Here is a 16,193-nt window from a genome sequence, read left to right as displayed (position 1 = left end):
TGGTTTTTTAAATTAATTAATTAATTGTGGCTGTTCATCTTGATTACAATTCAGTAACAGAACACAACTCGGACATTAGCAAAGGATTACCAATTTGAAAAATAATTTGTAAAACTGATATGGAAAGACAAAATGTGCAATGTGCTGAGATTGACCAGTTTGACTTCTGTAAGTCACCAAACAGAAAATATTTGTGTCTTTTTTTATCACCCCAAACAACTGCCTTTTAATGTGTGGACAGGGACAAAGTTGTTAAAACTTTGGGAAAGGCCATGACTGTATAGAAGTAGGACATCACTGTCAGCCATAATGACACTTACAGTAACTTACCACAGCATCTACAGTTTTGCTTTTGCTTTGAAGTCAAGTAATTAAATGTTAAAGACAAGAATGACAACACTGCTTATTATATGATTTAACAATGATGGCAACACTACTTATTATGTGATCAAAGAAGTGATTAAACAGTGTTGATCTGTTTGGTTTCCTGATGCAGCATATGAAATGGTAGCGCAATTAAAAGTATTCCACTTGTCCTTTCAGTTTTAATTGTTCCTTGGTTTCTGGCCATCAAGCTACGGTTCTTTTTCATACAGAACTCAGATGTTCAAAGACTAAGCCCTCCGTGTAATTCCTTGCTTTGCTGGATGCAGACTTATACAAGAAAGGTAGGTCTTATAAACAAAGATCTTTGAAATGTAATTATTGTTTTGCAAGAGGCGTGAGTGTGTTACCTTTTTACTCAGTGCCAGCGGCTGTACTTTCCTTGTATCTGGACTGACTTACTGCCAGCTTTCTTGTTGGCGTATACTGTGAGACCTTACTGGAAATCATTTATGAATATTTCATGCTTTGGTACAGACTGTGCCAAACCAATCCAATTGCTCCGTTTGTGATAATTCATAATGGTATTAATCTGCTTTTAAAGAAGATCATTGTGGAGGTTTTTATGCAGCCATGCAGTGGAGGGTTTTGTGCATTTCTTTAAAGAAATCTGGCATTTGTATCTAGTAACAGAGATAAATCTGAATAAATTCAGTAAGTTCTTGTATATCTCTGAGATATTTAGAGAAGCATTTAAAAACAAATGTGCATGATATTACAGGTGTAAAACATCCTGAATAAGGTATATTGTAAGAAGTACGGAAGAATAACTAAAAATCAATTTGTCTTCTTTCTTTAGATCCTAATCTGAATCAACAGTATATTAAGAATGTCTGAGTCTATGGGTTTCATCACACCGTCTTGAAGGATCTTAATGAACTGGTATTCATAAAGCTGTGAAAGGATTTTGTGCTTCATGTCCATGGGATCATTCTTTTATTTCAATTAGCCATTTTCATATATAAGCCTTCTATAGTTTATCATTTTTAAGTGCATATACATACATTTAGACTACCCATTTTACACTTTATTTACATGTGCTTCATCACTGTTTATGTTCTTTCGGATTTTATCTTTCTGGTATGTGTTCTCTCATTGTTTCACATGGAGCTGAGCCCATTGCTGCTGGTTACACCCAGCACTCGACATCCCTCTACTGGCCTGAACATTCATCACACCATTGTGTTCATGCTAGCCATGTCTATCTGTGGAAAACCTTGCAAAAATATTCATCAGATACTTTTAGCCTAGCAGTAGGAGGCTGAATACTTCCGGAATGTGCCAACAGATTGTACCAGTTTGTCTGCTTCATCCTCAGCTTGACTGGGATATCGTATATTGCATTTCTACTTTATAGTAATTTCTCCTTTATTTCCAACTTTAATTTCTACTTTAAGTCATTTCTCTTGTGGGGAAAGAAGCATTGTCTTGGAAAAGGATCCCTTAGTTTAAGCACCGACTTAACAACTCAGACAGAAAGAAAACTAAAACTTGAAGATACTTACTGTGGCCCTAGGAAGACAGGAGCTGAGGTACCCCGGCCTGATAGTTGTTTTGTTCCGTTACTAATACAGTGCCCTCCAAACACACTGAGACAGAGAAGACTATTTTCACTATGAACTCATGGATCAATTAAATAAACTGATAGTGTTGAGCCAATTTTGAGGGAGAAAAAGTATTGGTACAAGCAAAGGGTGGACATCAACATGTCTCACTTCAGTATTTGGTGTCTTTAGTCAAAACTCAAATGAAAGGCTGAAAGCTCCAGGTTTGAAGCTAAAAGGAAAGAAACTCCCACAGAACCATGCCACAGATATTGGGCAAAGACTATCAGTGCCACGAAAGAAAACCCTAAAGCCACTGTCAGTGAAACTACCAATAACTCCCAGAGTGCAGAGAACAAGGAATCAAAAATATTGACAGGAAAAGGCGATATTGCAAAATGTAAACCCTACTTCCGCATCAAGAACAGAAAAGCCAGACTAGAATTATCTCTGAAGAACAAACATGAGCCAGAAGAGTTCTGGAAATGTTACCAATAGTAATAGAAAGTTACTGCAGATGTTCCCAAGGCCACCACCACAATTGTGAAGGTGGAGGAAACGTTTCGGCCTGGGCCTGCACTGCCCTTTCCACAACGCTCACGTAACTAATGATGACAGCAGCAGAACTGGACAGACTTTACAGCATCACGTTGTTTACTTGTGTATGAGGAAAAAGCTTACGTGTAGATTGGGCAGTTCCTCATCCTGCAGCGTGGTGACGATGAAAGCCAGCGCAACCAAGCTGTCCATCAGGAGAAAACAGTCCTACTCTCAGATCCATATCCAACTGAGCGTGCATTTTACATTGAGAAGGAAACAACTGAAGCCAGAACATCTCAAGAAAAGGCAAGAACTCATAGTGCCTCCAACCAGGGCTGGGCAAAGCATCTCAATTTTTCCACTTTGAAACTTATAGTGAATATGTCCCCATACTTATACTGACCTGAAATCATTGTATTTGTTCACAATATGATCAAATATAGGCATGGAAGCACACAGAAATTAAACAAATATTATACTTGAGGGCAGTCTCACAATGGCAGGCTGTGGGTTCAAGTCTCTGCTGTTGTACCTTACTTTTGCGCCAAGTAGTCAGCACTTTTTAACTACGTTTTTCAAATGGTAATGGTCCAACTTTAATGAGAGACAGCAAAACAGAAGACTACATGGATGGAACTGTCACAAGCAAAGGAATAAAGCAAGTGAGGCATCCCTCTACTGGTAGCAATAGAGAATTACATTGTTGAAAAAGATTTTAAACGTGTTGCATTTTACAAAGTGGGGCAAATAAATCATACAAGTTGCGTAGGCGTTTGGAAAAAAATAAATCCAGTATTCATCGGTTAAGGTAACTTTAATTGGATTTTAAAACACTGAAGTCAAGCTCAATAAAACCACAGGTTTAACATGTACAACAGTTTAGTAATTGCAAAACAATATTATAAAGTAACAAAAAGAAAAAAGTAAGTATTAAAAACAGTAATGCAAGACCAAAATTTATTGACAATTGAGAAAGAAAAAAATGCCGTGTACGCTAGTAACACCAATACACTGAGAAAATCAAAGCTATTTCATAAAAAAGTGGTAATGACAAAGAAAAAAAGTAATGGTTTAAAAACGTTTACAAAGGCAAATTGTATTTTACCAGAATTTTCTCTTCTTCGTGCAAACATTACTTTTTAGATACATTGTTCTAGCAATTATTAATAAAGAGAAAGTTGCTACTTAAAAACAATAGATTGTCTCACTATTACATAAAACGGTCTTTTCTCACAGAATAAGAAAAAAAAACTACATATTTGTTCTCTTTTAGAAAGTTAGGGCTCAAATATCACTGAGGTGTGTTTTTTGGTTCGTTGGGCTTACTAAAAAATGTAAATTTACAAAAAGGACAGTGATGTAAAACAACAAAAAAGGGCAAATAAGAGAGATATATTTTTGGTGGTCGCAAAATTTACAGAACACAACTTTTTGTGTACAACCGTTTTTCTCGGGCATTAAAAATGTTGTTTGAACAAAAGGTACCAAAAAGAAAACAGGCTTCCATGATAAAAACTGAGCAACCCCTATGGTCACATTAGTAGTTCAATACTGTGTTTTACATTTCCAGGGTTACGCAATCCCAAAACTAAACTTTTCTTTCAGACATTTCCTCAAAACCAGGTCCTCAGAGTATTAAAAGTGTTCGGATATCAACCGACATGTTTTTTTCTCGGTTGGAAGCTGAAAGAGTCCTATGATTTTAGTTCTTGTTTTTTCTTTACCTTAAAAGGGAGTGCTCTTTTATAAGCCTGATAATTTCACCATCAGATATTTTTTAAACACCGAAATGCTATATAGACAAGCACCACTACTCTATGAGGGTCTCTTCTCATGGCATTATCACTGTTTAAATACAGTTTCTTGTGTGGGATTTGACAGGGGAAAGGGAAATGGGCGAGTCAGCGTGAGAGTTTGAGCCCTTTTTCATTGGCAAGCAGACGCACTGACCACTTCACACACAGGAATTACACTAGCACTAGAAAACTGGAAGTCTGAGAGATTCACAGCAAAATATCTTACAGTTTTAATCAAAGTCTTTCAAGGTGAAGCGCGGAGCCGTCCTTCCACCCGATCGGATTCACACTGCACAGTTCTCGGCTCCTTGGCAGGTGTGCTTTTCTTACCACGGTATAAATAAGTCCAGGGCTTGTGCTTTCGAGAAAAGACCGTGTGCGGTGGCCGCTGTCCGCGGCGGTCCTCAGCTCCACTGCCCCTTGATTCCAGAACCCCAAAACACATTCAGACCACGATGGGGGGGGGGAGGAAGGAGAAGAAATAAAAACAAAAACCCCTAGTATTTGTTAAGTCACATTGTATATGAAGAAAAAGCACCAACGCGTTCATTTCAGGTGCATTCCCAATGCTTTTCACACTTTAAACAAAAGCGTCTAGAAAGACATCTCGTGTAGATCTTGTAATACAGTACTTGAAAAAGAGACTGCAAGGATCCATAAGACACCTCTGACTTTTCCCAATTCCATTCTGCATCGCTCCCCTTTTGCAGTTAATGATTGAGGTCAGAAAGTCCTTTCCTTGTTCACACATTTGGCACTGACCATAATGCCTTACTCAATTTTGCTGTAAGCGACGTCCGTTTCACATTTAACATGCACACAAATGCTCACAACGTCAGTGAACTACAATACAAATTCCTCCCTCTGGCTCCTGGACCTTGTATCACTCTGTTTGCAAAACCTGGGAAAGAACAAAGTCACACTTTTGTTTTAACAAGTCATTATAATTAACAATGGTAGGCCACTGGTCCCATGTTTTTTCTTTAGTATGCGTGCAGCCTACTGAAATCCAGCTCGTAACTTACAGTAATCTGAGCAGGGTGTTATGTCCATGCAATGATAAGTCAGAAATGCGTGGAAAAGCAGAACATTTTTCTTGCTTTCTTTTTCCACAAAGTAAGACAGGTTCTTTGACAAAAAAAAAATGAACAATGTCAATGGCCCTCAGTTAGTTTGCACCTGTGATCTCCTGAAGACAAGGCATGTTCTGTTTTGTGGTTATCGCTCAAGCAGATTTCCAGTGCACAGTAATCATGTGTTTCTCTGCCAGGATTACAATGTGAAAACCTTATCACCAGTTCTGGAAAAAATCCGGTCCCTTTTTCATTTGCTATTTAAGAGAAATAATGCCAGTATTGTAGAAGGAATGAAAGAATGCGTGTAGGACACCTTTAATCACAGTTCCTTATTCCACAGCACCTTGCAAAAAACGCCATAGCCAAGCCTTCACCCATCTCTGTACAATAGCGCCCCCCTGAGGGGTGTTATATGGCCTATATAATGCGCACCCAGTTAGCTTTCACAATAGGGGTCAAGACAACCCCCTCTGAACCCCTTGTTAGAAGCGGTCCCTCATAATTCATGGCAGTTTTAAGGGAATCCGCATACTTTACCCTGCCCCTTCTAATAAAAACAGTTTACCTCCCTTGTCTTTGTGTGTAGAAATAAAACCAAAAATGTAGAATCACTTCCTGAGCATGCCCCTAAGCAGTAGGAATCCTACTGCCCTTTATTCTGCGACACTGTTCTTTCCCTCCTCCTTCAACGGTGCAAAATTCAATTTGCCCCGAAAGCTACCATGTTTGCGGTACTACAGCTCCATTTTCTGATCAGTGTGACCAGTCACTTATTTCCAGTATTAGTTTGCTCTTAATGAACCAACCAAATAAATCAACAAAGATAACATACAAAGTGTTCTGCATATTCTTCAGAAATGTACAGTAAATCAGGTTTAAATTATGCACAAACAAAATCTTAAAAACGAGCCTTTTGCTAATCGTTTCTTCAAAGCAGTGAAATCCACCACAAAAAAGGGCGGTTTTCTGAAAATCAAGTTTTACGAATGACCTATCTTGATACGAAATTTAAAATCATCAAGTTTTAAAAAGTTAAGAAGAACCTATTTGACTATTGCTCAGCCACAAACCTAAGTTACATTATTGCAGCCAATTAATGTTGCATACACAGACGGTGCCTCCACCAGCTGCAGATCTGTAAAGGTGTGCATCCAGAGGCCGCTGAGGACTCAGAAATACAAAATACTGTTTGCTCTCCGACACATGGCACAGTACTGAAACGCAGCTTTCGCACTCTGACTGGAATATGGCCACACAGTCGCCACGCATGCGTGGGTCTTCTTCAAAGATTTATTTACACTCGACTCGATCTGCAGATCGGGATAATGTGATCAGGGAGCAGCGGGCCGCGATTAAAACGCTGCTTTTTAAAAAAAGGGGCGAGGCCTGTATTTCAGCACGCACGACTTGCATAATTACAAGCAGGTGGGTGGCTCAATGCAGGAGGAACAGAGCGAGCAGGGGCTGAAGATCCAGTGAGATAGAACATCTCTCGTCTGGGGAAAAAGCCGCATCAGTAAAGTCCTGGCAATTCGAACATCCCGATAACTTGTGAACATCCGGGGCAGAACGCATCGGGAATGACTTCCGTGATTTGAGGCCAGGTGGAGCGGAGTGTGCTTTGGCCTTCCTGCAGGCGAGCGAAACCGAACTCGTCTTGCTGGCTGCCCTGTCCGATTCTGGCATAGGGATGCAGGGGCAACAGCATCGAGGTTTTAAAAACAAAAGGAAAAATCTGACCCAGGTGTATTATTGTATTATTCACACACTCACGCACACAATACTTTCCATTTTAAGTGCACATCCAAGTAGTAAATGGCTCATTAGCTTGACTGAAACTGATTGAATGTCCGGTCTGGGTGAAGAGGAAACAAAAGCAGATCTTTGCCTGGAGGTGGCGGGGGTGCTGGCGGAGGGGTGGGGGTGGGGGGGTTGGGTGACGACGTGGTGATGGATCTAGTGGAAGAGTCCAGAAGCTGTAGGGTTTCAGGATGGTCAGTGAGCGAGTGGGCCTTTAGTGTACAGTGTTGTTCGGGTCTGGTCGGTTGGTAGCGAGGTATTTGGCCCTCATGCTTGAGGTGTACTGCAAGGGGAAAGAAAGAAAAAGAACAGTATAGACATTTGCTCACACGTCATAGAACAAGCCTGCAAGTGAGACAAACAACTCTGAAAGCGGCAGACGGAGAATTAGATCTGCAGTTTGCAGGCGATCCTATCTGACGGGAGAGCCTCTGTCTACGTGATTCACTCACATGGTGGGTGATCTTGGATTTATATTAAATCCACCACAGCAGCTATTAATATTACAGGTTAAAGGTCACAGCGCTGATAGCTGATACACTTTGGAAGCTGTTGAAACAGGCTTGTTCTGCTTGTAGTAATTGTGCCTAGCATATTTGGTTACTTTTTACTGTATTTTCTTAATCATAGGCTGTACTACCCCTCCTGAGATGCAACTTATGCAGTATGAGCAGGCATTTTTTCTTATTCATTTTAAGGCAGATGCAAGGCATTATAAAATGCAGGGAATCAATAACATACAAAAGCCACCCTTTTCATCAGCATGCAAGGTGTTGTGCTTTTTTTAAAGAAACAAAAGGTAGATCACTTTATAATGAGGTTCTAGGCTTCAAGCATTATTATTAAATATAGTCCAATGCTTTGTAGTCAACCACAGTGTGTGATTCATTTAAAAAATAGAACAGAGAGTTCAGAGAGCTTCTGATCATGGTGACAAGTAAAACAAGTTCACAAATGGCAACAAAGACACATTTAAGTACTAATAAAACACAAAGTAATAATGCTGTTATTTCGTTAGTGTCATTTTGACAGCCTGTAAAGAAATGAGAGAATCCACAACAGAGCCTTAAAAAATGTTTGAAGACTGTTAAGACATCAACATCAAAGAAAACGAATATGCAAATGTATGTGGCACAATAGCTTCAACTCAAAATTATTTGACCTGAATGAATTACAATGTGGCTTGTTGATACCACCCATGTAGCAACCTGATTAGTAGATTGAATAATCCACTACCATGGACTGACAGTCCCTTAGCACAGAAGTAATTACATGTAAATGATTAAAAATGTATTTATTAATCTCCACTTTATTTTTAGGTAAAAATCTAATGCAACTTCAAACCGTGAGCAGCATGTAGTTGATATGAATTTAGTCATGATATAAATTTTATAAGTTTTAATAAGGTAAAACTACAACAGAAAAGTATTACAGCCATTTCCATTTGCTCAGAAAGAAACGTCACTCTGCACTGGCATTCATTAGATAAATGTGAACCTACAGTCGTTTCAAGAGCAATTTCCTAAAAAAGACCAAAAAGAAGGCCAATTTTAATACTTAAGTTAAAAAGATAAAAGAGTGTACATTTAATAAGCGAGAATGCTACTTAACTGAAACATTAAACTAATTTAAATTTAAACATTGCTTTGTGTCAAGATACAAATTTTACCTGTAAAACACATGCAGAGGAGAACTGCTTTCTGGTGTTCCTTGTAAAAAAATGTTTTCTTCTTCAGCCTTAAAAAAATTATATGGCCATTCTTATCTACATAGATTCTGTTAGAATGTTCTCCATCAAGGCTTAAACAAAGGCCAAAACAGCATTTCATCGTAACTGATTCAATTTTCCAATGAGACAATAATTAAGCTACATATACAGAAAACAACAGAGAGCAAACAGGAATATAATAACACAGGAACACAACACATACAGTCTTGCACATTTTGTTAAACCCTGGCATAAAGTTGCTTTTTAACAGTATACTTGCACCAGCTGTAAATAATCTGAGTCTCCAATGATCTTCTTCAGTCAACAGCTGCAACCTTGTGTAATTCACAGTCGCAAAAAGATGCAAAACAAAGATTGTATGTCCGTACGATTTAAGGCTGGTCTTTATATCTCTACTGGTGGTCAAATTCACAGAGTACTTGCAAATGTCACTGAAATTCTGCTGAAACTACACGTGAATCACCGGCTAATGGAAAAAGTATCGCCCCACAGAAATGTTTTCGCGGTGAATATGTTTTACTGTCTTTCCATCTCTTCAATAATGAAGAAAAAGTACAGTCCCTCTTAATGGATTGACCACTCCCCTTAGTGAGAAACTTGGATTCTAGCCTGAGACAAGCGAAATACGAAAACCTGGGTCAAGACAGAAGCTGACAGGTGAGGCAAAGAGCTACTGCTTTGTTTGAACAGAAGCCGTGAACAGTCTGGAGAAAAATGTGTCGTGCACTTTGCCTTGGTTCCAAGGAAAGACATAATATCAAGTTTTCTTAATCGCCTTTCTCTCCCCAAAAAGATATTCACATTATGGAGTGGAAACCATCAGCAGCAGATCCAGAATAGACAGTAACTGTAAAATGAGAAATGTCAGACACGAGGAGGATCACAAGTAAAAGAAACCTAATTATTTTAATTAGCATTCATCTTGCTGCTGATTTCAATGGTACTGTACATTGGGTCTCCTGATCAAAGACCGCTAAAAGTCACGTGCACCAGCTGGGCGTCAAAAACAGAGGCTCCTACGAGACAGCAACACCAAAACATCACGATGGATGATGAACAAAGAGGGAACTGAAATCAAACGGGAATAGAGATTTAAAGGCATGCCATTTATAATCTCCAAAGGTGAAACAGCTATTGAGAAGAGAACAAAAAGATTATCAAAGCAAAAACAAAAGTTTGGGGTTATGTTGCTGTCAGATACAGTAAAACCCAGTGAATTGCAGAAGGATATGATGTGACAGGAGATTTAAATGAGAAAACTTGAACCAGCACAAATACGTTCTAGGTGATAATCAGGGCAGAACAGATCCCAACAGCTGGCTCACACACTACTTCCCTGACAACAAGGGCCATGTGTAGTAATAACATAACAGGGAAGACCTAAGAGGACTGTGAAGGCAGGGCTACTTATGCATCGCCCTGTGGATACAAGTACCTGAAAACATTAAATTCCAGCCCTAAACATGCTTGAAAAATTATGGAAAAATGAAGAAACCCAGAAGTACGAAATTACTATAACCTAAGCTAAAAAGTACATGACAGTACTGCTCTGTTAACATATACAAAACAGCAGTAAATTTAAATTCTTCAAAATCTGATGCAACTAGAATCCACAGATCTATCTTTCTGATCTCCATACTGATTGCGTTTGATGGGCCACTTTGAATGCTACGCCAAAATGTTCAGCAAAATTCGCAGCTACTATTTGACACTGAAGAAAACCAGTCTCTGTGGGCATTGAGTAAATTAATAAGCCATTTTGGACTAATAATAAAGACATGCTATTCAGTCAGAAAAAAAACCTTCTTCATTCTAACAATACACATATGCATTGGTGATACAATTCCACATATAAAAATGTCTTTGAAGCACCAGGTTTATCTAGTGTGAGGCACAGAGACACTGTTTGGTAAAATGCATAGCTTGCTTTTTAACTGCTGAATCAGGAAAAACAAAAGTCAAATGGACCAGTCCATTTGGATGAAAATTACACAAAACAAAATGAGAGGAGGTCATACAATCCTGTTTGGGTTTGATCTAACCTCTTCGGTAGTGAGCATGTAATTGATCCAAAGACCTCATCCAGCTGTTTTTTTTTAAAGAAGCCAGGTTACTTGCTTCAACAACGTAACTGGGTAGCTTATTCCAGACTCCCACAACCTGTACAGAAGTGCTTCTGGTTCTTGGTTTTGAGCTCATTTCCATGTTCTTTCCACTTGCGTTCTCTGTCTCATAAACATCACCTTCACTGGGGAGGCAGTCACAACGTAATCAAATGCCAGACGGCTCTCACTCCTACAAACGCTCGAGAAGGACAGAAAGATCTTTTTTTTTTCCCAGAGCAATCGCTACATCCGAAGCCTAGAAGCAAACTAAAAGAGGGGATCTCCTCCCGCAGTGAAACGAGTCTTTAACTCCACAGAGGGCTGGATTATCTTCCCAAAGGGACAGCAACAAAACGTGCTGGGAGAGGCACAACAGAGATGGAAGACACAGCAAGCAGGCTGGAGCTCTTCAGAACAGGCGCTGGGAGAGGATGGCATGCTGCCCGCAGCTCCGCTTCCTCGGGTGAAGAGGAATGAGCGCAGAGGGACAGAGAGAGGTGGGACACCGGTTGCAGGGGGGGCTGATGAGGCAGGGAGGTGGTGGCTTTGGGTGAATTTGGGAAGGCGGTGTGCGGGGCTTGTTTGCAGTACCTGTTAGAATAGCAGACGTTGTTACCAAAAGGATCTTGCACTGTCCGAGGGCTTTAACTGCCAGCTGTGGTGGCTGTTACTGTCCGTGGCAGTCAAATACAACTGTTTCGGTTCGCAGAAAAGAAAAGAGAGAAAACACACAGTGCAGCCTCTACGTGCAAGAACAAGATACACACACACAGTGCAAGCCAGCGACCGGAGGGAGAGACCTCGCTGTCCCTTTGCATTAGCAGCTGTCTGAGTCCATGGGCAGGGAGAGGCAGAGGAACGGGAAGAGTGAAAGACAAAGGAAAAAATCTCTTCTTTGTTCGCTTTGCTTGACTGCACTGGTCCTTGAGGCTTTAATCTTGCAGTGCTCTGACAAGTGACGTCGAAGATGGTTCCATTTACAAATAGGGGGGAGTGTGTATCATAGCCAAACGCCCTACACAACAGAAATCCCCAGCTTCTAAATGATGTTTCTGCTTGGACCGCAAAACAAAAGGCAAATTCAGACAAGATATTTAAGACGCATACTATATGCCATGTGGCCAACTTCTCAAACAAGAAAAGCTTTAGCATGCTCTGTCATTTGTTTCCGGTTGCTCATGGGTTTGGAAACAATAACAACATTGCTGGGGAAGCACTTTAATCAACTGAAGGTGTCTTTTTTTTGGAGAGGAGCTAATGGAAGTTACTTGTATCCACATAATTTTAAGATCACATTTACAGATTACTCAAGTTCACAATGACTGCAATAAGAAGACTGAATAATGCCTGCAGTACATCATCCGTTCAATTAATCTGCAAGCCAAATACTGAGCATCAGCAGAAACATCACTAATAAGGGCAACAGACTCACAAACCTAGCAAGAAAATGACCATCTTTTTTGTGAGAGGTGCACTGAAATTGTATCGACAGACATTGCTGTGCGGATTAAGATGTGTCATCAACAGGGCTGGGCAGAATGAAGTATCCTGTGAGGGTGACAGTGTGTGCAGTGTGTGGCCACCGCGGGAAGCAACACGCATGGTACCTCTGTGATGCAGGCTGCAGGTGCTGTCTTGTGGGATACTCTCCCATTCCTCTTATAAAGCCTGAACGAACACATATGTGCCTGTAGCCCAGCGTCTGCCACATTCGCGCCTTGCGGCGAAAACCCATCGAGGTGCAGAATAAGCATGTGCACGCACCGACGAACTGGAGGGCCGTCAGATCAGGGCGCAGCTGCAGGTGGGACACCAGGGGTGGTCCCAGGACGTGATCACCGTGTGGTCAGCCTACCATCCATCACTACAAGTGGAGCTCTGTACTAACTACACACCCCTTCCAGACAAACCCCTCGGACCTCTCCCTCGGCCGGTCTGTTGTGCACAGTTCCCTTGCCATCCTCCACGCCTGCTCTCCGCCCGGGGTGTTGCTCCAGCGTACTGTTGGCACAAAGGCGCTCCCCTCTCTTGAGAAGTGTCACTTCCTTTCAGAATTTCTCTCACACCGCTAATGAGGGCAGCGCTAAAGCAACAGCCAAAGTCACTCAAGTGCGTCACAATCGATCAAGAATGATCAACTGATTAAAATTTCACCAACATTTATGAATACCCATCACCTGTATACTTTATTGCTCGAAAACCATACATGCAAGAACAGTGATTAGTTTCTTCTGATGCTCCGTACAATTAGAATTCTACTAAAAGTGACACATTGTTTTAAGAACCAAACAGAACAAAGAAGCAGACGACTGCCCTTTGCCTCTTACAACATGCTACCCACACTGCCCTGCAAGCTACAGGAAACAATGACACACAGGGCGTGAAGATGCCATCGTAAAAGAAGTCAAAATAAATGCATGGATGTCATCTGTCAAATGAATGTTTTGAAAGATCTGAATAAAAAAAAATTGAAACCATTTTCTCCCCTTCGACGCCTTATTGCTTGACTTAAGCTCTGTGAACAAGTATTTGCCCCCTTTAGGAATTTCAGAAAATATGAAAGGGGAAAAATATTTTTTCACGGCACTGTACTGCGTATGCTGTTAAAATAGTCCAATACTTGAAGTACAGTGTGATTATCTTGCATTATCTCTGAGAAATCCAAAGGTATGCCAGGAAACAAGGACTGTTTTCAAAACAGGTGCTGCAGTGGAGTTCAAACCGGTGAACAAGCCAGATAAATTAATTACAGAAAGCAATGGGAGTCTTTTCCGACACAGTAAGTCTGCAGGAAGACCAAACGAATGCTCGTCATTGTTGTCATGCTTTTGCTATACCCTTTTTTGCCACTTGGGAATGCCTGGGCATACAGAGACCGCAGAAAGGTGATTTGCAAAAACCAAAACCCCCCAAAAAAAACACAAAAAAGGAGAAGGAAAAAAAAAACAAAAACAAAAAAATCAAGGCTGCCAAAATGACACTCTTTCCGAGCAGTATCAAAGCCAACAAACTGGACACTTACAGAAGGTGGAGGGGACTCCCTGCCAATCAGTGGGGTGTTCTCACACCGAGGGTTCTGAAAGTTTGCATTCTGGCTCCTGTGTCACAATATAAGAAATGAAACATTCTGTTATACCAGTCCTGCTTGGGGCTGCCAGAAAGAAGAAAAAAATGCCACCCCCAAGCCCCATGATCAGTATATACTCACAAAAGCCTAAAAAATAAAACTTGGATCCTTCAGTATAGCTGAATGAACAAGTTTTGAGCGCTGGTATTTTTTTTTTAAACTCAGCTGCCCGGTTCAGAGGTAATTGATACAAAGAGCTTCTTGAGCTCCGGCTGGCACTTCACTTTTTTCAAGTTACGGAGGGCCGTCACAAAAGGAGAAGTGCTCTCCAGGCTGTTCTCATGCGGTTTCCTCCCCCAGCTCGGTACGTCTGCAAAAGGTTTCAAACTGCCTGCCAGACGCATTGAGTGCTACAGCAGGCCTTTAAAGAGGAAAAATCATCTTTCCACTGCAACAGTGAGAACTAAAATATCTCTGTGTCTTCCTCAATTCCCTAAACAGGAACTCATGCTTCGCAAAAAGAACTTGTGTTCCCTTCCGCGTCGTGCACTGTACAGCCCAGTGTGGCACACGCTGTCCTGTCTCAACTTAACTTTATACCACAAGGTCCTAAACTCGTACACAGAGATTCAGGTTGTGCAATAGACAATATGCTAAAATAAGCAAGAGCCAGCAGCTTCTTTACTCTTAGAATCCCAAAAGTAATGAACAGCTAGCAACATGCACCGATGCATTTATAAGTCCCATATGCAAAATTTGTAAAGTTGCTTAAAATTTTATTTAAAATATTGTGCACATATCTACAGTGACTACATAGCTTAAATGGAGTTTTATATATAAGAAGACATGTAATTCTAACAAAGACAAAGGAGGCAGAGGAATAATCTGGATTTATTATGACTTACTTCATGGCATACTGTACAGTCACTTGAAATGATAGCAGCTCACTTGCTCTTATTTTAAGTGTTTGCATAAGTGTGCTGATATAAATGCATGCAAAGTTCAATATGAAAAAAGAAGACTCCGTGTCGCTAACTCACATGTACTCTGTGACGGGTGCATTGCTGACAGTGTGTGCAGCAGCAGGAATGCTGGTCTCACTACCATAACTGCTCCCGCAGCTGTACAGACTAGGCATGTGTACACGGTACAGGTTATCGTGAGTCTGTCGGTTCCCGTGTGCCACGGACTCCTCCTCGCCATCCTCCTCGTTCCTTCGGAACCAAGAAAACAGCACAGTGAAACACAAGGCCGGGGACCCCTGCCCTTCTCCCCCTGGGCACACGGACGGCTCCATTCACAGACGGCCCTGCAAACCCCCGGGCAAAGACACAGCGATTTCCGAGCGGGGCTGAATCGCGCGCCTGGAGGCGTGAGAAGCAGAGCTTAAGAGGTCTTAAAGAGCAGAGAGCACCCTGGAGTGCTCAATAAACTTTGTTGAGCTTCAATACCTAAACATTTCTGAAGCACTACTTAAGAAGCGTTAGTTTCATTAATGATCTTAAAGCACCCAGCAGAGGATGAAAGGAGTGTGAAAACGAACTTGTGAAACTCTCTGAAGGGCAAAATCAAATGGCTACTCCATATGTAGAAATGGCATTCTTAAAACTGAAAAACAACAAAGGCGAAGTGTCAGGAAGAATACAAGCGCAGAGCTAGAGAACTGAAGTTGACCACATCTGTCTCCATCTAGTGGACTTGTTTAGAAATTAGAAAGGTTTATGCCATACTGAAAAGAGAGCAAAAGAAACACAACGTTTCGGCTGTGGAGCCTTCTTTGGGTCTGAGAAAGAGAGGAAAGTCAGCAGCTGATAAAGCAGGGGAGGACAGGGGAGCCGGGAGTGGAGAGAGGCAGAGTGGGCAGGTGTTGTGAAGCCGAGAGAGGTGTGAAGTCAAAACCTGCAAATGAATAGAGAGGATTAGAAGGAAACGGGTCTGTCCTTGAGAGAAGGGGGAAGGTGTGATCCTAGTTCCAGGATAATTTGGGTTTCGGATGTCTTTCTGCAATAGAAATTGAGGAACCTCTCTTTGATAACGCAGATGGAGAGATCAGTATGATCGTGGCCATTAGAGGTGAAATGAGAAACTATGGGCTTGGAGAGATCTTTGATCCTCACAGCCCTGACATGTTCCTTGAAGCGGTCTCCCAGTC

The 16,193-nt window shown here is 41.2% G+C and overlaps 1 protein-coding gene and 1 long non-coding RNA gene across 4 annotated transcripts in view; one reads left to right on the top strand and one right to left on the bottom strand.

Moving 5' to 3' along the window:
- Positions 1–3,263: 3,263 nt before the first annotated feature.
- ttyh3a (tweety family member 3a) overlaps positions 3,264–16,193 on the bottom strand; it is an 83,545-nt gene continuing 70,615 nt past the window's right edge. The window contains exons 12-14 of one of the 3 annotated variants that reach the window (XM_015359779.2): positions 15,082–15,255; positions 13,997–14,072; positions 3,264–7,423 (exon numbers count right to left, since the gene is read on the bottom strand). In XM_015359779.2, the coding sequence (XP_015215265.1) occupies positions 7,355–7,423; positions 13,997–14,072; positions 15,082–15,255 (319 nt within the window). In that variant the 3' untranslated portion in view covers positions 3,264–7,354. Of the gene's footprint in view, positions 7,424–11,448; positions 11,668–13,996; positions 14,073–15,081; positions 15,256–16,193 lie in introns of those variants that run through there. The other 2 variants (XM_069180639.1, XM_015359781.2) reach the window with 2 other exon arrangements.
- LOC138224196 (uncharacterized) lies at positions 11,384–13,451 on the top strand. The gene is made up of 2 exons (XR_011182538.1): positions 11,384–11,471; positions 13,257–13,451. It is a non-coding gene; the product is annotated as an uncharacterized lncRNA (long non-coding RNA).

This window comes from Lepisosteus oculatus, chromosome 19, assembly GCF_040954835.1.
Source record: "Lepisosteus oculatus isolate fLepOcu1 chromosome 19, fLepOcu1.hap2, whole genome shotgun sequence".
In the NCBI taxonomy this organism is placed as follows: domain Eukaryota; kingdom Metazoa; phylum Chordata; class Actinopteri; order Semionotiformes; family Lepisosteidae; genus Lepisosteus; species Lepisosteus oculatus.
Note: the sequence above shows the minus strand (reverse complement) of the source record. Positions and strands in the feature narration are given on the sequence as shown.